Source organism: Alosa sapidissima, chromosome 9 (genome assembly GCF_018492685.1).
Source record: "Alosa sapidissima isolate fAloSap1 chromosome 9, fAloSap1.pri, whole genome shotgun sequence".
In the NCBI taxonomy this organism is placed as follows: domain Eukaryota; kingdom Metazoa; phylum Chordata; class Actinopteri; order Clupeiformes; family Clupeidae; genus Alosa; species Alosa sapidissima.
This window is the reverse complement of record NC_055965.1, coordinates 30,734,558-30,757,383: the sequence shown is the minus strand read 5'-3', so window position 1 is coordinate 30,757,383 and position 22,826 is coordinate 30,734,558. Positions and strand designations below refer to the sequence as shown.

The following is a 22,826-nucleotide window of genomic DNA, read 5'->3' as shown; positions in this document are numbered from 1 at the left end:
GGTTGCTCAAGGTAGCGATGTATTTTACCTCAACATAACGTTTCCAAAATCATTTTGATGGCACATAACCTCATAACATGACGCACGGCACTTCTGCCATTGTCTGAGCGGCCCTCTGTAGGCGACCCCCCACCCCCAAATCGAAGCGCAAAGAGCTGCTATGCAACATGAATTCTGCTGTCGTTGCATTCCCTCTGTCATATCGGAGTTGTGTTCCTACTTTTTGTATTAGTGCGCTTCTCAACCAGAGGGGGACCCCGAGAGCAAATCTTTCTTGAGAGAGCCTGTAAAGTTAAAGATTAAAAATTCCGGTTTTTAGCATTTTAAGGCCCTTTTCTGGTTTGTTTTGGATGAACTAGAGTGGTGGACACCGAAATTTTGACGATTGGTCAACTCACCGAGTGGTTAGTGGTGTTCGTTGATTATTAAAAGCAAATATATCGGCGCAATGTATGATTTCCAGCCGTCTTATTTGCTATTGTGGAACTATTCACAACCGCGCTCAATATTTGAACCTGAAGCATAGACGGTGGCGCAGCTATCAACGTGCAATGAGTCTTCCAACAGAAATCAATGGGATTTTACAAAATGCCAAATAAAACACGACAGAAACTGTATTTTGCTACGCTACTTGTTTTGGAACATCAACGAACACCACTAACCACTCGGTGAGTTGCAGTTTTGAAAACGAACGTTAAGGGTTGTTTTAGGACATGTTTGAGTAGCCTACTACAGTATGCCTATTGCCAGCCACCCTGAGAAGTCAAAGGCGATTCAAAACGAGTCAGAAAAGTTGAGACAGGACCAAACGTCAAAATTTCGGTGTCCACCACTCTAGTTCATCCAAAACAAACCAGAAAAGGGCCTTAAAGTGCTAAAAACCAGAATTTTCCCTTAATGCCGAGCCCTGATGTGCTGGTTAAGTTTCAAGGGGTATCTGAATGCTTCTCCACATTGGCCACATTTATGAGGCTTCTCTCCAGTGTGGATTAACATATGGGATCTGAGATTTGCAACTTGTTGAAATCCTCTTCCACACTGGGGACATTTATGAGGCTTCTCTCCAGTGTGTACTAACATGTGTTTTTTAAGATCTGAGGACGATCTGGATGCTTTTCCACACTGGGCACATTTATAGGGCTTCTCTCCAGTGTGTGCTAACATATGGCATTTAAGATTTTGAATTTGCGAAAAAGCTTTTCCACACTGGACACATTTATGAGGCTTTTCTCCAGTGTGGACTATCATATGGGTTTTAAGAACTGAAATTCGTTCAAATCTTTTACCACAATATTCACACGTATGAGGCTTATTCCTGTCTGAGGATGTTCTAGGTGTCTCTCTGCCATGAAGCTCCTTTCCCGTATGAGTAAGTATATGGCATTGAAGATATGCTGCCATTGCGAATGCTTTTCCACAATGGACACATTTATGAGTCTTGTTGCCAATGCTCTGGTCTTGCTTAATGCTACAAGTGAGTATTTGCTGGTGTTTCTCGAGTTCAGTGATTGCTGTGAAACTCTTCTTGCAGACTGTGCAGTGGTGCAGCCCTTCTTGCAGCTGCAGGTTGAGTTCATCATTCTGTCCATGGATCTTCTGTTGCGTTACATGTGGGTTCTCTGATACACCTGAAAGAGTTACGATATGGACTTGAGAGGCATGAATGAGAAGGAGAGGCAGATTCAAGATTCACAATACATTTATTACAGTTTGACATGGCGGGTATATCAGCATTAAATCACACGTTTAAAACTGTACATTTTTCATTTAAAAATGAAAGGAAAGATACCTCATGTCTTTTAGTTGTACTCATGGGTGCTACATGTTCAATCCACTGACAAAAGTGAATAAGTGGGCCCCAAGAACTAACTAATGTGGTGCAAAACAGCCTTTAGCTGAATCACCTTTAGCTGGCTCTGCTGTAGCTGACTCACCTACATATTTATTCATAACTGTGTTATTAAAAGTATTGAATGTCCTGTGAATTAATAACTAGGTAACGTGTGACTAGTGACAAGTAGACGGGCCTAACCTCGCCCGTGGCTACGCGTATAGTTTGTGGATATGAGTGTCGCGATTTCGGTTTCGAATCGCATATCGTTACGGTCCTATAAATATGTAATTTGTCGAGAAATAGAGACAAATTACAGACAAAGCTCGAAAAATTAAACTTCTATCAGGCCAATCAAATCATGTATAGAGTCGTTAGGCGGGCTTAACATAATGATTGAGATTGCAATGGTTTGGCTTGACTTCCCTGCTACTTGAAAACAAAGATGGATGTGGCTGTTGGCGAACAGCGTGACACGGGTTAAGCTTTTTTTAAGTTGGCAAATGTTTGAACTAGCCAACTAGCTCCGCTGGTGGGAAAACGCATGGGACTCAGCGTTGTTCTATTGCGTGCAGAGGGAATTTGAAAGACAACCGATTATTCCGCCCCTCGGACTGAGCACTGCGAACGGTGAGTGCCCAGACCCTACATTTTAATGTGGCTCTGGCTCGTCAGGCTACATCCAGGCCACATTTACACAAAACATTATTCTTTAGAAAGTATACGTTACTACTTCTAGCAATTTCAATAGTGCCACCTATCAGAGAGGTATACAAAAACAGGCTGGGTTTAATGCAACACAGATATTTTTAATAGTCAATACAAATAGTACATACATATAATACATTTATAATACAGTAAATCACATGTATTGTAGTCAACTATTTCAGTTTAACGTGCTCAATTATTTTTTCCACAACAATTTAAAACAATTAGCATTTTTTTGTAAATTCATTTTTCCCATCTAGTGGTGGGTGAAACTCTAGACCTGTCATGAGCTCTCTCTCTGCCTGGTAACACGTGCTGATTGAAGCCTGATGACCTCCACCTGTTCCTGCTCTGCTCTGCCTCACCCTCGTTACCTACCAGCTGCACTGCATTCACCACTCATCATGCCCTCTATATAAAGCCTTGCTTTTCAGTCCACACTTGTCAGATCGTCTGCAACCAGCACCAGTTACCTGCCTGTTTATTGAAAACGCCTCTGACTCTTTGCCTGTGATCCCGGACCCGCTCGACTACTTCTGTGTTCTCCAGCCCCGGTAATCTTGACCTGCCTTCCGTCCCTCTTCTACGAATACCGCCTAGTCCTTGACTGTACTGCTGCTTCGTTTCATTGCTGTTGTGTGTGTGTTTCCCCCAGGACTTCCCGGATCATCCAGCTCCTGCCTTCGCTGTTCGGCTACTGGGGGAACACACACACGCAGACTCTTGGAACTCCTGTACCCCCCCGGAACCCCTGAAACCCCCAACCCTTAAATAAACTTTTGAACGTGACGCAATTGTGGTCCTCGTCCTGTTTGGTGTCTGACAGTACGATCTGACCAAACATGGACCCAGCGCACGGTCGAACCAGCATGGAAACCGACGAACCAGAACCACCCACCGCCATGCAACGCCTGGAAGAGACAGAGAGAGAGGTAAACCGCAACACTGCTGACATTGCCTCCCTACTTCAAGCCGGCTTGAGCCAGCGTCAGCAGTTCCAGCAGCAACAGCAACAACTTGCAATGATCATTCAACTTCTCACCAACCTTTCTCCTCTGCCTGCTCCCACCGGCCCAGCCCCAGCCAGCCTGCTCACCGGCCCAGCACCCGAGTCTCCTGCCCAGTCCACTGCTACCGTGGCTGCCGGAGCCCCAGAACCCAGGATCGGCAATCCAGAGCGGTTCAGCGGCGACCCAACCCAGGTACGGGCGTTCCTGACGAGCTGCCGTGTCCAGTTTACCCTGCAACCCAGGACTTTTGCCACTGAAGGGGCGAGGGTCGGTTACGTGATCACTCACCTGACGGGCCGAGCTCGACTCTGGGGAACGGCGGAGTTCGAGCGCCAGACCCCAGCATGTGCAACCTTCAACCTATTCGCAGAGGAGATGCTAAAGGTATTCGATTTGGAATCCACAATAGCCGAGGCATCTCGGATCCTGATGAGTATTCGCCAAGGCAGAAGGACTGTTGCGGATTACTCCATCGACTTTCGAACCGTGGCAAGTCGGAGCTCCTGGAACATGGAAGCATTGGTGGATGCTTTCCTCCACAGCCTGGCGGACTACATAAAGGACGAGCTGGTTTCCCATGATCAACCCCCCACTCTTGATGAAGCCATTGCTCTGGCTGTCCGCATCGACCGCAGGATCCAGGCCCGCCGTCATGAGAGAGGGCGCCAGAGTCCATCCACCAGCACACGGAGTGTCCCAACTGCCCTTCTGTCCGCACCTGCCACACCATCTAGCCAGCCGGACCAGTCTGAACCGATGGAGATCGGCCGCACCTCCCTAACCCCTGCAGAGCGCCAGCGACGCATCACCTCCAACTTGTGCCTGTACTGTGGTGGTGATGGTCATCGAGTCGCCACCTGTCCAGCAAAAGCCGGAGCTCACCAGATGTAGGAGGAATCCGGATGAGCTCAATGAACATTCAGCCCTCCATCAGCCGTAAACCCCTCATCCAAGTCTGTCTTCACCTGTCTGATTCCACCCACACCCTGGCAGCCCTGGTGGGCTCTGGCGCAGAAGCAAACATTATTGACACAGGACTTGCTCGTCAGCTGGGCTTGGAAAGCCATCGCTTGTCCACTCCTGTTCCAGCCCGGGCCCTGGACGGTCACGCAATTGGCACAGTTACCAGCATCACAGCCCCCATCTCAATGATGGTGTCAGGAAACCACCGAGAGACCATCCGCTTCCACCTGCTCAGCTCTCCAGGCCAACCCCTAATCCTGGGCTACCCTTGGCTCCGTCTCCACAATCCTCACCTCGATTGGGCCTCCGGAACTGTGAAAGAGTGGGGAAATGCCTGCCACCTGACCTGTTTGCGTGCTGCCTCGCTGCCCCCCGGCTCAGTACCCCCCAGCATTGCCCACGACATTTCTAATGTCCCTGAATGTTACCATGGCCTCCGAGAGGTGTTCAACAAGACCAAAGCCACATCTCTGCCCCCACACCGTCCGTACGACTGTGCCATTGATCTCCTCCCTGGGACTGCTCCACCCAAAGGTCACCTCTACTCACTATCCCCTCCTGAAAGAAAAACTATGGAGGATTACATCAGGGACTCCCTGGCAGCTGGACTCATCCGCCCGTCTTCCTCTCCTGCTGGTGCCGGGTTCTTCTTTGTGGGAAAGAAAGATGGTTCTCTTCGCCCCTGCATTGATTATCGAGGCCTGAATGATGTCACAGTGAAGAACCGGTACCCTCTGCCTTTACTCACCTCTGCTTTTGAATTGCTCCAGGGATCCACTATTTTCACCAAACTGGACCTTAGAAATGCTTACCACCTAGTGCGAGTAGGGAGGGTGACGAGTGGAAGACAGCATTCAACACCCACACCGGCCATTATGAGTACCTGGTAATGCCATTTGGCCTCACCAACGCCCCAGCGGTATTCCAGGCGCTGGTGAATGATGTGCTGCGGGACATGCTGAATAAATTCGTCTTCGTGTACCTGGACGACATCTTAATTTTCTCCAGAACTCTGTCCGAACACACCCGTCATGTCCAGCTGGTTCTTCGACGGCTCCTGGAGAACTCTCTCTATGTCAAGGCGGAGAAATGCGAGTTCCATGCTCAGACTGTGTCATTCCTGGGATACATCGTCGCTGAAGGCAATATCCAGATGGACCCCGCAAAGGTCTCGGCAGTTACCTCCTGGCCAGTTCCGGGGAATAGGAAGAAGCTGCAGCAATTCCTCGGTTTTGCCAATTTCTACCGGAAATTCATCCGGAACTACAGCTCCGTCGCCGCTCCCCTCACAGCTCTGACCAGCATCAAACACCCCTTTTCCTGGACCCCAGAGGCCAACACAGCCTTTCATACCCTCAAGGCCCGGTTCACCACTGCCCCCATCCTCCAGATGCCGGATTCAGACCGGCAGTTCGTTGTCGAGGTGGATGCCTCAGACGTGGGAGTCGGGGCCATACTCTCTCAACGGGCAGAGGAGGACAACAAGTTGCACCCCTGTGCATTTTTCTCTCGCCGGCTTTCACCTGCAGAGCGCAATTATGATGTTGGAAACCGTGAGCTGTTGGCTGTCAAGCTTGCCCTGGAGGAGTGGCGTCACTGGCTGGAGGGGTCCACAGTTCCGTTCCTGGTCTGGACCGATCACAAAAACCTCGAATACATCCGCAATGCCAAACGTCTTAACCCCAGACAGTCCCGCTGGGCCTTGTTTTTCACCAGATTCAACTTCACCCTGTCATACCGCCCAGGTTCTCGGAACACCAAGCCGGACGCTCTCTCCCGTCAGTTTCATAAGGATGACGCCCCTTCCCAGGAACCTGCATCAATTCTGCCCGATCCCTGCGTCGTAGCTGCCCTGACCTGGGATATCGAGGAGGAAATTCAAGAGGCCCTCCGTGACCATCCCAGTCCCAGTGCATGCCCAGACGGTCGTCTCTTCGTCCCAGATAATTTGAGGTCCCGGGTCATACAGTGGGGACACAACTCCCGCCTTGCCTGCCACCCGGGCTCCGCCCGCACCTGCCATCTCCTTGCCCAGCGCTTTTGGTGGTCGTCTTTGAGAAGGGATGTCCGAGAATTCGTCCGTGCCTGCCCCACCTGCAATCAGAACAAGTCCTCCACTCGGCCCCCCGCTGGTTTACTCCAGCCCTTGCCTGTGCCCACACGACCCTGGTCCCACGTCTCCTTGGACTTTGTAACTGGCCTCCCACCATCAGGTGGGATGACTGTCATTCTCACTGTGGTTGACCGGTTTAGCAAGATGGCACACTTCATTCCCCTCCCTAAACTGCCATCTGCCAGAGAGACTGCCCAGGCTGTTCTTGATCATGTCTTCCGTCTACACGGGCTGCCCAGGGATGTTGTCTCTGACCGAGGCCCGCAATTTACCTCTACATTCTGGAAGGAGTTCTGCCGTCTTCTAGGGGCCACAGTGAGTCTCACCTCTGGGTTCCACCCCCAGTCCAATGGTCAATCCGAGCGGGCAAACCAGGAGCTGGAGAAGGCGCTGCGGTGCATGGTTTCTCGCAAACCCCAGGCTTGGGCACAACAACTGATGTGGATAGAGTATGCTCACAACTCCCTCACCTGCTCTGCCACTGGTATGTCACCTTTCCAGTGTGTGTATGGCTACCAGCCCCCCCTGTTCCCCAGCCAGGAAGGAGATGTGTCCTGCCCGTCTGCCCTCGCCTATGCCCGCCGTTGCCGTCGTACCTGGTCACAAGCTCGTGCCACGCTACTCAAGTCAGCTGTCAGCTATGCCACTGGGGCTAACCGCCGAAGATCGCCGGCACCCGCCTACCGTGTTGGCCAGAAGGTGTGGCTGTCAGCCAAGGATCTCCCACTGCGGGTGGAATCGCGTAAACTGGCACCTCGATTCCTCGGCCCGTTCCCTATCCAGAGGGTCATCAGCCCAACCGCAGTCCGGCTCCAGTTGCCAACCTCCATGAGGGTGCACCCTACTTTCCATGTTTCGAAAGTCAAGCCGACGCATGAAAGCCCGCTGGTCCCCGTGCCGCTTCCTCCTCCTCCTCCTCGCCTCGTTGACGGTGGGCTGGTGTACACCGTTCGACGCCTGCTTCGGTCCAGACGGCGAGGTAGGGGCCTCCAGTATCTCGTCGACTGGGAGGGCTATGGACCTGAGGAGAGAACCTGGGTGCCAGCCAGTCGGATTGTGGACCGGACACTCATCGCCGACTTCCACCGTCTGCATCCTGATCAACCTGCAATCCGTAGGGGCCGCCCCAGAGGGGTCCCTAACCGTCCTGCCCGCCCGGCTTCCTGTCATGTGCCTGACCCTGACCCTGTCTCGGTACCTGTCCCGTCTTCTGTCCACGACCCTCCAGCTCCCTCCGAGGATGAGGATGTTCACTCGGACCGCTCGGAGGAATTCTAGCCCTCCACCGGCTCCCCTCCGCCCTCCCGACGTGGTGTCACTCTTGGGGACTTCTGGGGCCGTCCCTTAGGGGGGGGGTTCTGTCATGAGCTCTCTCTCTGCCTGGTAACACGTGCTGATTGAAGCCTGATGACCTCCACCTGTTCCTGCTCTGCTCTGCCTCACCCTCGTTACCTACCAGCTGCACTGCATTCACCACTCATCATGCCCTCTATATAAAGCCTTGCTTTTCAGTCCACACTTGTCAGATCGTCTGCAACCAGCACCAGTTACCTGCCTGTTTATTGAAAACGCCTCTGACTCTTTGCCTGTGATCCCGGACCCGCTCGACTACTTCTGTGTTCTCCAGCCCCGGTAATCTTGACCTGCCTTCCGTCCCTCTTCTACGAATACCGCCTAGTCCTTGACTGTACTGCTGCTTCGTTTCATTGCTGTTGTGTGTGTGTTTCCCCCAGGACTTCCCGGATCATCCAGCTCCTGCCTTCGCTGTTCGGCTACTGGGGGAACACACACACGCAGACTCTTGGAACTCCTGTACCCCCCCGGAACCCCTGAAACCCCCAACCCTTAAATAAACTTTTGAACGTGACGCAATTGTGGTCCTCGTCCTGTTTGGTGTCTGACAAGACCAGTGTTTCTCAAAGTGTGGTCCGGGCACCACTGGTGGTCCGCAAGCTATCCCAAGTGGTCCGCGAGCAGACGTGGTAAAATATAATATAGATCAGTGGTCCCCAAACTTTTTCTTCCGAGGGCCAGCTCACTATGCCTGGCTCTAAGAGAGGGCCAGAGACTCGGAGTATATTAGTAAACATAAATACCTCAGTGCTGTGAACAACAGCAGTCTACCTTAGTTGAATACTTCATTACATTTAATCGCTACTGCAATTTAATACTATTGTTAGCTATGTTTATATTGCAATCATGCCATATCAGTGTAAAATGTAGCTCAAATGAAATAATACTAGTAATAAAATAGCATTCCAAAAGTATTAGCAGGGAGTCCCAAAAGTGTATTTTATTCAAAATGTGTGAACTCTGAAATCTGTGTCTTTGCATACACAGCTCAAGTTGTGAACAAGCAATATCCTACAAATAAATTGTTCTCAAACTATGAGAGTTTTATGAAGTGCTGGCAAAAACATCTGAAATGACCACTTTCACTCACCTGATGAGAACTTTGTGAATTGTGAATTTGTATGAACGAGTGAATAAAAAATAGAAATAATTATCCCAGAAAGTCCCAGAAATATGACTTGAATAGAAGTTAGTTATTAACAATTAATTGATAAACTTTTAGAATACTGAGCACTGATGCAGTCAGCATAGGCCTCTTACCTTGTTTGCAGGTAGGCCTACATTTCATTCCGTTTTCGATGGCAAACGCGAAACAGCGCCAAAACAACCACCAGTGGACAAAAAGAGTATTACATGTGTACTGTTAAGACTCGCCATAGAGAATGAATGGGGGAAATTACGGAGGTTATAGTTTGACGATGTCGTAGTCCCATGCGGGCCAGATGCTATATACCACGGATATGTTTTGGGGGGCCACCCAAAATGAGGTGGCGGGCCGTATCCGGCCCGCAGGCCGTAGTTTGGGGACCACTGATATAGATGAATTGTTTGCAATATAATAACTTGTATGTAAATCCAAACAGTTCTGCAACACTGTCAACACTGTCTATGTAAGACATGCCAGTTTAAATCATATGAATCCTCTGACACAATAAGCAAAGTGCAAAGACAATAAGCAAGGTGGTTCAGTGAGTAGGCCTATTGTGTAGGCTAATATACTGATGAAGCAGGGTAGGTGGTCCGTGCGTTGAGTTTCTTTTTTATTGGTTAAGTGGGCCTTGCTCTGAAAAAGTTTTGAGAAACACTGCTCTAGAGTGTGCACTGCCCTGGGATAGGAGAAGTTCGTTGCGGGTGGTGGGGGAACATGAGGGGACACCTGTTTGCACGAAGTACATGGGTGAGCTTCCTGAAAGGATGGGACAGCGCAACAGAATGTAGTTACTACAGTTGAGTGTGTCCTCTGATTGCTACACAAACAAGCACGGCTCTTTGGTGTTAACAGACATGCTGCTGATTTGGCATGCACTTACTATGCACAGAGAATCACAGGCTCAGTCCTTGCCTCAGTCATTGCAAGCGCCTCATGCTTAATCACCCACTATGTGGATACTGTTTTAGACTTGATTTAGATTTAGTGTTATTTAGTATAATTTGTATTTTAGTATATTTGTTATCTTCTACTTTCCTTATTGCTTAGTTGTGTTTTCTTCATTGTATGTGCCTTCTTATTTACTTTTTATATTGTTTACTTGAATGTTATGTTTGTCTGTGGACCTTATTGGTAAAATATGTCTTGTCTCCACTGTGGGATAGTGGGAAACGTAATTTCGATCTCTTTGTATGCCTTGACATGTGAAGAAATTGACAATAAAGCAGACTTTGACTTGGACTTTTTTTTATATTATATACTTTTAATTACTTTTTCTGCTGTAACGGCTCCTACACACAGTTGCGTTCCCGACAGTAGCTATGCAAATGACTTAAGGTATAACCGTAATTTGATTGGCTGGTGCCATCCGTCGATTGGCTTGATTGGCCGGTGCCATCCGTCGGTGAAGCAACAGCTGAACTTCTCAATGCGAGCGACGGGAGAAACGCGACGCAACGGACCCACAACTTGGCAACGGATGACGTGAGCCCATGTAAAGTGAATGGGATGCGTCCAGCATTGCAACGCACGCAACTGTGTGTAGAGGCCGTTAGTGAATTAGAGGTGGATTTTGTTGTTCGTTCTCATGACACAGTTCGCGTCGTTCAGTTCACCAAGATGATTCGTTCGTTCGTTCGTTCGTTCAGTCGCATTTCCGGTAGCCTACAACGTAGTTCAGCGGTGAATCATGGAATGCAGGTTCTCAGCTCCTCGTTTGTGCAAACGGTCAACAACACTGTAATTGTAGCGGCAAATATATAGCTGCAACTTCATGATTATGTGTACTTTTAGACAAAACAGCAGTAGCTAATGTGTTCATTCACCTTGACATTAAATTGACATATTGAAGGTAAATAGAGTATACTACGACTAGATCAGCTAATTTCTTTTTTAAAAATGTGTTCATTCATAAAGGAACAAAGATCCAGTAGGCTATGCTGACAAACATGTTTAAAGGCTTGGCAGGAAGATTATATTGATGAAAAGGTTTCAAGTCCCCATTTTGCCTAGGCTACAGAGCCATAATCACTCTGCTTCTAGCCAAGAACGAGTGACTGACGACAGACCGAAGTGAAACAGGTGGGGGGTCTTGGCGTGAGAACGAACGAACGAGACAGATTGAAGAGACATTTATTAACCTGGCATGACACAGAAAATACAAAGACAGCATGCATTTACCATTAGACAGATATTTAAATGTAAATGACAATATTGAAATGCAAAATGGAATTGTTAAAGGAAAATTCAGTTTTTTAGCACTTTAAGACCCTTTTCTGGTTTGTTTTGGATGAACTAGAGTGGTGGACACCGAAATTTTGACGATTGGTCCTGTCTCGACTTTTCTGACTCGTTTTGAATCGCCTTTGACTTCTCAGGGTGGCTGGCAATGGGCATACTGTAGTAGGCTACTCAAACATGTCCTAAAACAACCCTTAATGTTCGTTTTCAAAACTGTGCAACTCACCGAGTGGTTAGTGGTGTTTGTTGATGTTCCAAAACAAGTAGCGTAGCAAAATACAGTTTCTGTCGTGTTTTATTTGGCATTTTGTAAAATCCCATTGACCGGCTCTGCCATTATACACACGTTTGCAACAATCGCTAGCGTTTCGTTAGCCTGCCTCTGTGCTGGGGATGCAGGATGTAAACTGATCCTGCTTCTCGCGATGTCTGAGACTTTGTGAGACGGAAGGTCGGCAGGTAGGATACACCGAACTTGCAAGTGGGATATTCTTCCTACAGGCAGTAGGGGTGGGCGAGAGAGCCTTCATTCGCCCCGTAATGAGTCATTTAACCATATACCGACTTACGAAGATGATTAATTAACACGAAAACGTTGCCTGGTGTCCCTTTAATAGTCAACGAACTCCACTAACCACTCGATGAGTGGTTAGTCCTTACTCTTTGTTAAAATAGGCCTAAACCATTTCTTTCGTTAATTACAGGATCAGAAGGTAGCCTATCCGTCTTTCACTGTAAGGCTTGAATTTCATGCATTTAGCAAAAGTCCCAGACAGCAGCGGAGTGGTAATCGGGATTCATTATTTGTAAGTTCTTTTTTACTTTGCCCTCCTATAGCCTGGATTGCGCGATCGCAGCCCTTTACTTTCACTTCCCGCCGCCCTCATAGTCAGCATAGACGGTAGCCTGATAACGTGGGATGCTCCATAGCGTAGGCCTACTACTGAAGATTTTAAATGAGTGACCACGATAGTAGTCTTAAGTAGCTTTTTTTGCTAGGCCCAGCGAAGGCTGGCAATGTGTAATATTCCGCTGGTTGGTGCACACGCAAGTGTTCAAATTGATTGTCCGTCTTTCACAACGATTTTCTTGGAGCAGATCTTCCACACAACTTCGGTAGCCTGGTCAGTATGTCTCTCTTAGCTGTCTACTTTCATCAGCCCGTATATATATATGTACAGACATATGGTAATTAATTAGTGTTTACTACTCTCTGTGTTTCCTTCACCCAGTTAAGGGCTGACCATTCCCCTATTCCTATTGTTGACAAAAACAAGCTCTTGCATACCCTCATTCTCTGCCCTTCTCTAACTTTTAAAAAGAAAACAAGAGTTGATGACCTCCGTGAAGTATCAGACCCTGTTCTCCGCTGCACGGCCACAACATCGACTAAACTGCACACATACATCCTTTTCTCTTCCCAGGTCATGTTTTCCCAAAAGTTCTTAAAAATCTTCTCCCTGTCCGCCTCTGTGATTTCGCTGCAGTGATGTTTAGACGACTTCTCGCAAGCCACTGACGTACATCTTGGTCCAATCAAACGTGGCTCCTTTAACAGCTCTTCATCCCTGTGCTTACCAGTGTAGGATTTTCCTTTCATTCTTCTCTCTTTGTTGACTAACTTCTTCTTACTTTCCTTCTTCTGCCTTGTTCTGGGAGGCGTTTCATCCTCAGCAAGCAAATCACCCTCGGTGTCATCCTCAGCCTCGGCAGGGGCATCTGGCGTATACAAGGAATTTGGTCTCTGCATTTATCCCCATCCGTGAATTAGTAAACACACAGAGCACACAGTGAACACACAGCGAGGTGAAGCACACGCTAACCCGGAGCAGTGAGCTGCTACCATTCACGTATACAGGCTGGCGCCATCTTGGGAAAACAGTCATGTGACAATTCAGCTCACGTTGCACGACGTTGAACTGGAGCAACACGAGCTGAACCGTCACGTGACTGTTCTCCCAAGATGGCGCCCGCTTGTATACGTGAACGGTACTGTTTATAAACTATCTTTTTAATAAACTGTCTGTACACTTACAAAGTTCTCAATGCTTCGGTTTACATGTAGGGCCCCCCACATTAAGCTACTGTGGAAGTGTGGTGCTATTTTAAGCCTTGTTAGTGGTATAGAAATAGCGATTTCTTTTTACTTTGCATGTGCCCCGAAGAGTAGCGTTAAACGCTTATTAGCGGTTTGTGGTAAAACTGGTCACGTTCGATTAGCATGAAAACATATCCCAGAGAACGGACAAACTCAGTACACATGTTATTAACCCCTAGGTACATTTTGCGCCGGAATTGTCCTTTAATATACATTTCAGTTATTACATGTTTAAATTGAATTTTAAATATCATCCAACAGAAAAAAAAAACATGCAAAATGATAATTCACAGAGCTTAAATGTTTAAAAAATTCAGTGCTTCATATAGGGGAGATTAATACACTTTTAGGGGAGATTAATACACTTTTAGGGGGGATTAATACACTTTTAGGGGGGATTAATACAATTTGTTTTCCTTTCCTCGGTTAGATTTGATGCATAATTTGACTTCAGCAGTGACAAATCCTGAGAGAGAGAGAGGGAGGCACATGCAAAGTGGTCCTGCGTGTGTGTCTCTGCATGGGGCTACGTTCAATTGAAGTCAGAAGTTGGTCCGTCCAGTGAACAGTCCTGCATTTACACCGCTACATTATTAGATTAACGTTATCAGACATCGCTGTAAAATGTGTGCAGGAATTTCTTGCATTATGATGGCTAGAGTTGCGGGACTTGAATAAACGATGCGCAATACCCGCAATGAAAAGAATATGGGAATTTTTAATTATCGGAAGTGTTAAACTCTCGCGGGGACAAATAAATCGGAAATTCAGACGTTTTGCGCCACAGTTTTGTCTTCTGCATTCAAGTGGATACTGTTATCTTCGGTACGTGAAGACGGCACACTTTAATCTTTGCTAACCCAGAGCTAACTTCCAATGCAACTTGCCATAGGTAGTTAGCGTCAATTAACACCCCGATCTCCTTATATGGGCAAAGGTGGCAGCTTTGGATCCTTTTTGTAAGCGAACTTCAGAGGTCTATACGACTGTGAATTATAAGGTCATCATTCATTAATTGTTAATACTCACTTTCCAGAAGATGCTCCTCCTCTTCTTTCTTCACTTCAATCTCCACTGGTGCCTGGAGTGTTTCACTGGAGCCTAAGGAGGACACCCAATACCTTACACTTAATTGCGCTGAAAAGCAAATGGGTCATTCCACGTCAATTCAACCACGGCCCACCTCAAAAAATTACCAGGTGTACCTATGTTACCCAGGAGACACACTGTAAAATTACTTTTATGTAAGATCAATACTTTTCAAGATACAGCCAGTTTTACAGGGGGAGGGGGGTGTCGATTTTGTTCGGCCTCTTTTTTTGTCAAAGTCCACAAGCCCATAGCCAGTGTTTCCCCAACAATGTATTCATCAGCGGCGCAGCGCCGCTCCTGGAATTTAAGGGCCACTGCAAAAAAAGTTGCCTAATTAAAAAATAAATAAATAGACGCAAGTGAACTTCAGGCTGCCGTTCGTTCAGGTTTCATGTCAACAAATAATAGTAGGCTAACGTTGAAGGCGCAGTCAGAGATTCCACAGGAGATCACGCTTGTTTGTGTTTATGTTTAAGTTTATTAATAGACGCAATTTTGTGCAAAAAAACATTAGGTTTTGTAGCCTACATTATGTTAACCAAGGAACCAAATTAAACACGCCAGCGAGATAGCTCGCCCCTACCTTCGGTAGCCTATTCCCAGATAAATTCCACGCATTGTTTCGTTTTTGTTTGTGATACAGGCAATGCTTTCAAGCCCTGTGTTGCTAACATACCTAGGCTTCTTATGCACCATGCACAACAACGCTATTAAGTTAGCTTAAAACCGTGAGAATCCAGCCAGCGTCACGGGCGTCACGGCATTAAAGTGACAGGCACTCAATTCAACCTGCACAGCACCAATACAGTGTAATGTCATGAAAGAGAAGTCTATATAGTTTATACAGTGCTGTGCAAAAGTTAAGAAGACACCCATGCTGAAATTGACTAAAGGGAAGAATAAAAAACATATTTTGCCTTTTGTCTTAATGCCTTAATTAAAAAAAAAAAAAAATAGGACATCAATTATTTTTTAATGCATCATGTATCGTAAATAAATAAATGTTATTATATAAATAAATGTCTTAACTTCTGCACAGCACTGTATATTCTAAATAGTAATAGTTTGTACAGTGGCCTACAGTGTACAGTGGCTAATTACTAATAATGTACATGGAAAAAAAAAAAAAAAAAAAACATTAATAATCCTGTTCAAGTACTGCAATAATCATGCTTTGTAAATGCTTGTGTTGATGGTGATGTCATAATTTTTAACCCAATCTGTCCATTTCTTTCACAAATTCCACCAGCAGTCACCATTTAAGGAGTCATTTTTTCAAAATGTTCTCTTTTTTTTTGGGGGGGGGGGGGGGGGGGGGCTTCCTACGATCAACAGCACCGCTATATACCGCAATAACTAAATCATGTAGGAGGCTCAAATTTTGCATGCTGGTACATAAATAGGAATAGTATGTAGCAAAATCGTCATGTTTGGCCTAGATGATCCTGCATGGTCATTGGAGATTTTATTGGAGTTTTTGGCTGGGCTCTGTTTAGGCCTTCAGAAGACATATTTGTACTCAATATAGGCTCTTGGTTTATTTTCCTTACTGAGATAAGTAGAAACACTCTCACAAAAAGCAATGAACAGAAAATAAATTCATTCAGAGTCTGAACAGCAGACCTCACAAGTCTGAAAAATCATTTTGGTTCTCATTTTCTGAGCACCCAAACACCTTGTGGGAATATACAAAGATGTTTTAAAAAAATGTCTTTATTCTCCATGATCCCTTCTTTTTAAAAAACACCAATTTGACTTGTCTTATGCAAATCTGTCTTTTTTACTTTCCACCCTGAACATGGGCAAAATGCACCATTGAGATCAATATGTTTTGTATAGAGTTACCACAGGCTACTCTATATACAACCACAGGTGGCACTGTGGTAACTCTATATATCTCTATATCTGCACCAAACTGCTCTCCGGGCGCCGAATTACGGGCTGCCCACTGCTCCGGGTGTGTATGTGTGCTCATAGTGAGCTCACTGCTCTGAGTGTGTGAACAAATTAATAAACGTATTGCTTAATACATAGGATTCGTGTCTGAAAGGAGCATCTTAAAGGACTTACATTCCAGCTGATCATCGTTCTCTTGTTCATCCAATTCTGCCTTTAACTCAACCTCTTGCTCCTCCTCCTTCTTCACTTCAGTGTGTCGTGTTTCATAGTAGGTCACGTTATACTCTGAATTGTCTGTTTCAGATTTAACGTTACAGTGAAACTCTCCAAAGGGCTTTTCTTCTTCATCTTGACATGATATCAAACGGCCATATTCTTCCTCTTTGATGTTTTCTTCTTTCACCAGCAGGTCAACCTGCAGTGTTTCGGCATCGTTAACGTTACAACCAGAGCTCAACTGTAGTCCAAGATCCATGTTCCCAACGGAGATCGGCAAAAGGAAACCACATCCAAAGTTCTCTAGCCCACAGAACAACACAAAGAAAAACACATCGAATGATTCTCAAAATAATTTTCCTTCCTTTCGGAAAAGGACTGGCTAGGAATCAACATGTAATTAGCCTACATTAACTAACCTACACACACTACCCGGCTCATATGAAACCGGCTATTAGGCTATCGCTGGTCTAGGCTGTAGACACGCAAGCCTAGCCTACCTCAAGCTCATACAGCGTGGCGTTTGTCCAATAAACACGCCAAACGGACCAACATCTGAAAAAAAAAAATCGATGTTTTCTTCTGCTTATTTTCCTTTTCTTCTCCTCCTTTGGTGGTTGGCAAACTACTTATGGTGCATTACCGCCACCTTCTGAATGGGGTCAGAATAACTACATGTATTTACATTCTACTTAAAGGGGTGGTTCAGGATTTTGGACATAAAACCTTATTTCCAAGTAAGCAAGTGTGATATTTATCAGTGGAGACCGTTTTCAGCACGTTTCATCCAGTCCTTCTAATTGCAGAGTTCGCAGGTGCTAGGCTAGCGCAAGTCAACGGTATGTGCTAGCCTGCCACTAAAGACAGTCTTACCCACTCCAAAGTACACCTGAGGCAAATTCTAGACAATCGATGTAAATGTCTGTGTTGATAGAATAGTGTAAGAAATACAACTACCCTTGCATCGCGTTGCAATAGTTTGGTCCCTAAAGTTGTTAGTAGTCATTTTGCAACTCAGCGGCGGACTGATATTACCAAGGCTACTACTAGGTATCCCCATTGGAGTGCGCTTTACTGTTTACTTTTCGGCGCAGTACTACTAACCGGAGCAAGTATAATTCCGCCGCTGCTAAGAAACTAGTCCCTCAAAATGTAATGCGATCGTTGAAATGCAAGGATAGAATAACGTTAGAAATAACACTGTCAATACAGACATTTACATCGATAGTCTGGCGTTAAAATCCTGAACCACCCCTTTAACCCGTTGTCCTCAACATGACATTCAGCATTCTCAGTGAAGATATTATAAAGATGAATGCTCATACCATATAGACTGTTATATAACTATAGTCTATGGCTATACAGTCCAGAGAGACAGAACACAGTAAGACAGTACAGACAGCTACAGACAGTACAACACAGCCCTCTCAAGAGCCCTCATACAGACAGACTAACAACTAGTTGCCAGACCTGTTTGCATGAGAAGCCAATGTTGTGTACATTTGGTGTGGTTTTTTGAACATTCTAACATAAGATTCCGTTCCGTAACAATTTAAGGTTCTAAAATTCTGTTGAATTCAATGAACCCAGACCCTTTCAACAAGAAAAACAAAAACAATGTTTCTGGTGTGATATTGACCTAAAGTGTGTTGAAATATGATACCGAGTGTGAACGTATGTCTCATAGCTCATCTTAGCTTGTCCCCTGCACTCAGAAATCTGGCGCTAGTTGGTCGATGCTACCATCAGTTTTTCGATGGGGGTGCCTCGGGCATCGGCCTAGCCATGCAAATAAATCACTGTTTTACACCATTGACGAGGCTCAAAGTAGCTCCATACTTCGTTGGTAGACTTCCGAGGGCCTTGACATTTAAAACGAGACATTGAGAACTTTGAAAAAGCACAGGTAGTTTATTTACAAGACGATTTATACAGACAGTACCTTAAGGAATTTTACCATCTTGAATTTAGTCACGATTAAGTCGAGCGACACGTACGAATGAACAGGTATGATAAAGGATCAGATTCCAAAAATAATTCTGTGGAAATGCATGGATTCCAGTTGCTGCTACTTTAATTCTGAGATCTGTTTCTGCTGTCGTTGCATTCCCTCTATGCCATATTGGAGTTGTGTTCCTACTTTGTTCAAAATTATGTTCCTACTTTTTGTATTAGTGCGCTTCTCAACCAGAGGGGGACCCCGAGAGCAAATCTCTTTCTTAAGAGAGCCTGTAAAGTTAATGCCGAGCCCTGATGTGCTGATTAAGTTTCAAGGGGTATCTGAATGCTTCTCCACATTGGCCACATTTATGAGGCTTCTCTCCAGTGTGTATTAGCATATGGGATCTGAGATGTGCAACTTGTTGAAATCCTCTTCCACACTGAGGACATTTATGAGGCTTCTCTCCAGTGTGTACTAACATGTGTTTTTTAAGATCTGAGGACGATCTGGATGCTTTTCCACACTGGGCACATTTATAGGGCTTCTCTCCAGTGTGTGCCAACATATGGCATTTAAGATTTTGAATTTGCGAAAAAGTTTTTCCACACTGGACACATTTATGAGGCTTTTCTCCAGTGTGGACTATCATATGGGTTTTAAGAACTGAAATTCGTTCAAAACTTTTACCACAATATTCACATGTATGAAGCTTATTTCTTTCTGAGGATGTTCTAGGTGTCTCTCTGCAATGGGCACATTTATGAAGCCCCTTTCCAGTATGAGTAAGCATATGGCATTGAAGATATGCTGCCATTGCAAATGCTTTTCCACAATGGACACATTTATGAGTCTTGTTGCCAATGCTCTGGTCTTGCTTAATGCTACAAGTGTGTATTTGCTGGTGTTTCTCGAGTTCAGTGAGGGCTGTGAAACTCTTCTTGCAGACTGTGCATTGGTGCAGCCCTTCTTGCAGCTGCAGGTTGAGTTCATCATTCTGTCCATGGATCTTCTGTTGCAGGCAGTCTGGGTGTTCTGATACACCTGAAAGAGTTGCGATATTGTCTTAGAATGAGAGGCAGATTCAAGATTCACAATACATGTATTACATTGTAGGGTATATCAGCATTAAATCACACGTATAAAACTGTACATTTTTCATTTAAAAAAGAAAGGAAAGATAGGTCATGTCTTTTAGTTGTACTCATGGGTAACACCCATGTTTAGGTGACCATTACATTCCTATTTTTTGCTCTTTCCAGTTTACTAACAGGACATAGTCACAGTCAAGCTGCCCGTAGTTTTGACATCAGTCAGTTACATATATATTTATTCATAACTGTTGTGCTAGTGAAAGTATTGAATGTCCTGTGAATTAATAATTAGATGTAACGTGTGACTAGTGTTGCCGCGATTAGTCTACTTAGTTGACGTAACTGACCATGAAAATTAGTCGACGGCAATTTTTTCGACAGTGGTTGTACTTATTGACCGCCTATTTATTTTTGGTTTCCCCTAAATTGGCTCACTGTAATGTTATTAACTCTATGTTATTAACTCTTGAGAAGTACAATGACTGTCTTTGGATGTTAAACAGGCAGTAATGTTTTAAACCTCGCCATGCATGCAAGTGTAAACGTGAGCTGCATATAATGTAGCTGCATGCCTGCCTGCTTTCAGAACGATTCATTATTAGGCAGAGCTAAGCGGGTGGAGCTAAGCTAAGAGTAGTAGGCTAGTCCAGACTCTGAATAATATGGTATTGTGGAAATTACAATAAATGAAGTGAAGAGAGTCTCTCACGTTGACAACTAAACGGCGCGTCATTTATTCATTCATACAAAAAAATGTTAAAATGAACATGACGCCGCCCGTGTCTACTTTAGTGTTGACTTCAAAACTCGTTTTTAAATTGTTTTAAATTGGTAAGTTACCATTAACTCAATGTTGTTTTCTGGTGCCACCGGAAACGGTTTGTTTATGCAGCTGAAAGGGTTCATACTGGAAAAGCTTTTGCAACATCCACAGCACAGCAAGTCTTACCAACACGTGATGTTGCTCTGGTTCCGGCAATACGACTGAATTATACGAATTACAAGGTCATCATTCATTAATTGTTAATACTCACTTTCCAGAAGATGCTCCTCCTCTTCTTTCTTCACTTCAATCTCCACTGGTGCCTGGAGTGTTTCACTGGAGCCTAGGGAGGACACCCAATACCTTACACTTAATTGAGCTGAAAAGCAAATCCTGTTTAGTTTTTAAATGCTCACCTCCCTCTCTTCCCTCCTCCTCCCTCTCCTCTATTTCCTCCCTCTCTTCTCTCCTCTTTCTCATCCCTCCTCTACCTCCTCCCTTTCTTCTCTCCTCTATCTCCTTCTCTTCCCTCCTCCTCCCTCTCTTCTCTCCTCCATCTCTTCCTCCCCCCCTCCCTCTCTCCTCCTCTACCTCTACCTCCCTCTCTTCCCCCTCTTCTCCACCCCCCCCTCTTCCCTCCTACCACACTTTGACTATTACAGGGGTAGGCAACCTGCAGCTTAAGGGCCACATGCCGCTCTTTAGCACATATCTAGTGGCTCCCTGGCTTTTGAACAGTGCTCTCCCACATCCACATCCACGGATGAGGTGGCCTTGAGCAAGGTACCTAACCCCTGCACCGAACTGCTCTCCTACATCCACGGATGAGGTGCCCTTGAGCAAGGTACCTAACCCCTGCACCTAACTGCTCTCCTACATCCACGGATGAGGTGCCCTTGAGCAAGGTACCTAACCCCTGCACCTAACTGCTCTCCTACATCCACGGATGAGGTGCCCTTGAGCAAGGTACCTAACCCCTGCACCTAACTGCTCTCCGGGCGCCGGATTATGGGCTGCCCACTGCTCTGGGTGAACACCCAATACCTTACAGGAGATATATATAATATATATATATATATATATATATATATATATATATAATAGATGCCGTTACACGAATACTCCACAGGAAGAATATGTGTATGTGTACTGTCTGTATGCTCATAGTGAGCTCACTGCTCTGAGTGTGTGAACAAATTAATAAATGTATTGCTTAATACATAGGATTCGTGTCTGAAAGGAGCATCTTAAAGGACTTACATTCCAGCTGATCATCGTTCTCTTGCTCATCCAATTCTGCCTTTAACTCAACCTCTTGCTCCTCCTCCTCCTCCTTCTTCACTTCAGTGTGTCGTGTTTCATAGTAGGTCACGTTATACTCTGAATTGTCTGTTTCAGATTTAACGTTACAGTGAAACTCTCCAAAGGGCTTTTCTTCTTCATCTTGACATGATATCAAACGGCCATATTCTTCCTCTTTGATGTTTTCTTCTTTCACCAGCAGGTCAACCTGCAGTGTTTCGGCATCGTTAACGTTACAACCAGAGCTCAACTGTAGTCCAAAATCCATGTTCCCAACGGAGGTCGGCCTACCTACATAACTAGACGCCTCCTTGTCACTTAGGCTCATATGAAACCGGCTATTATTAGGCTATCGCTGGTCTAGGCTCTAGACACGTAAGCGAAGTGTCCTACCTTGTGTGTCGTTTGTCTAATAAACACGCCAAACACGTGTCAACGGCAACATTTAGCCTATATTGGACCAACATCTGTGAAATTTCGTTGTTTCCTTCTGCTTATTTTCCTCTTCTTCTTCTCCTTTGGCGGTTGGCAAACTACTTATGGTGCATTACCGCCACCTTCTGAATGGGGTCAGAATAACTACATTTATTTAAATTCTACTTAAAGGAGAATTCCGGTGTGATATTGACCTAAAGTGTATTGAAACATGATACCGAGTGTGAACGTATGTCTCATAGCCCATCTTGGCTTGTCCCCTGCACTCCAAAATCTGGCGCTAGTTAGCCGATGCTACCAACAGCTTTTTCAATAGTGGTGCTTCGGCATCGGGCTAGCCATGCAAATAAATCACTGTTTTACACCCATTTATGAGGCTCAATGTATCTCCACACTTCATTGGTAGACTTCCGAGGGCCCTGACATTTAAAACGAGACATTGAGAACTTTGAAAAAGCACTGGTAGTTTACTTACAAGACGATTTATACAGACAGTATCTTCACGAAGTTTAACGTTTGCAGCCATCTTGAATTTAGTCACGATAAGTCGAGCAACGAGTAAGAATGAACAGGTATGATAAGGGATCAGATTCCAAAAATAATTCAGTGGAAATGCATGAAT

The 22,826-nt window shown here is 45.4% G+C and overlaps 2 protein-coding genes and 1 long non-coding RNA gene across 8 annotated transcripts in view; all 3 read right to left on the bottom strand.

Annotated features, from left to right (window-relative positions):
* Positions 1 to 22,826, bottom strand: part of LOC121718806 (NACHT, LRR and PYD domains-containing protein 3-like) — an 849,641-nt gene that overhangs the window by 622,552 nt on the left and 204,263 nt on the right. The window lies entirely within an intron of this gene.
* Positions 785 to 22,373, bottom strand: LOC121718923 (zinc finger protein 254-like). Of its 4 annotated transcripts, XM_042104365.1 has the most exons (5): positions 22,051 to 22,371; positions 16,627 to 16,943; positions 14,494 to 14,565; positions 12,945 to 13,085; positions 786 to 1,628 (listed from the first exon to the last, which is right to left on the bottom strand). In XM_042104365.1, the coding sequence occupies exons 1-5, from the start codon at positions 22,095 to 22,097 to the stop codon at positions 895 to 897; spliced, it is 1,311 nt and encodes a 436-aa protein (XP_041960299.1). In that variant the 5' UTR covers positions 22,098 to 22,371; the 3' UTR covers positions 786 to 894. The 4 variants fall into 4 exon arrangements, with proteins under 4 accessions (XP_041960301.1, XP_041960299.1, XP_041960300.1 ...); XM_042104367.1 differs by lacking the exons at positions 12,945 to 13,085; positions 14,494 to 14,565; positions 16,627 to 16,943 and adding exons at positions 19,620 to 19,654; positions 20,739 to 20,846 and having other exon boundaries at positions 785 to 1,593; positions 21,728 to 22,373; XM_042104366.1 differs by lacking the exons at positions 786 to 1,628; positions 12,945 to 13,085; positions 14,494 to 14,565; positions 16,627 to 16,943 and adding exons at positions 18,639 to 19,654; positions 20,739 to 20,846 and having other exon boundaries at positions 21,728 to 22,366.
* Positions 2,746 to 8,575, bottom strand: LOC121719096. The gene is made up of 2 exons (XR_006034159.1): positions 8,533 to 8,575; positions 2,746 to 2,819 (listed from the first exon to the last, which is right to left on the bottom strand). It is a non-coding gene; the product is annotated as an uncharacterized LOC121719096 (long non-coding RNA).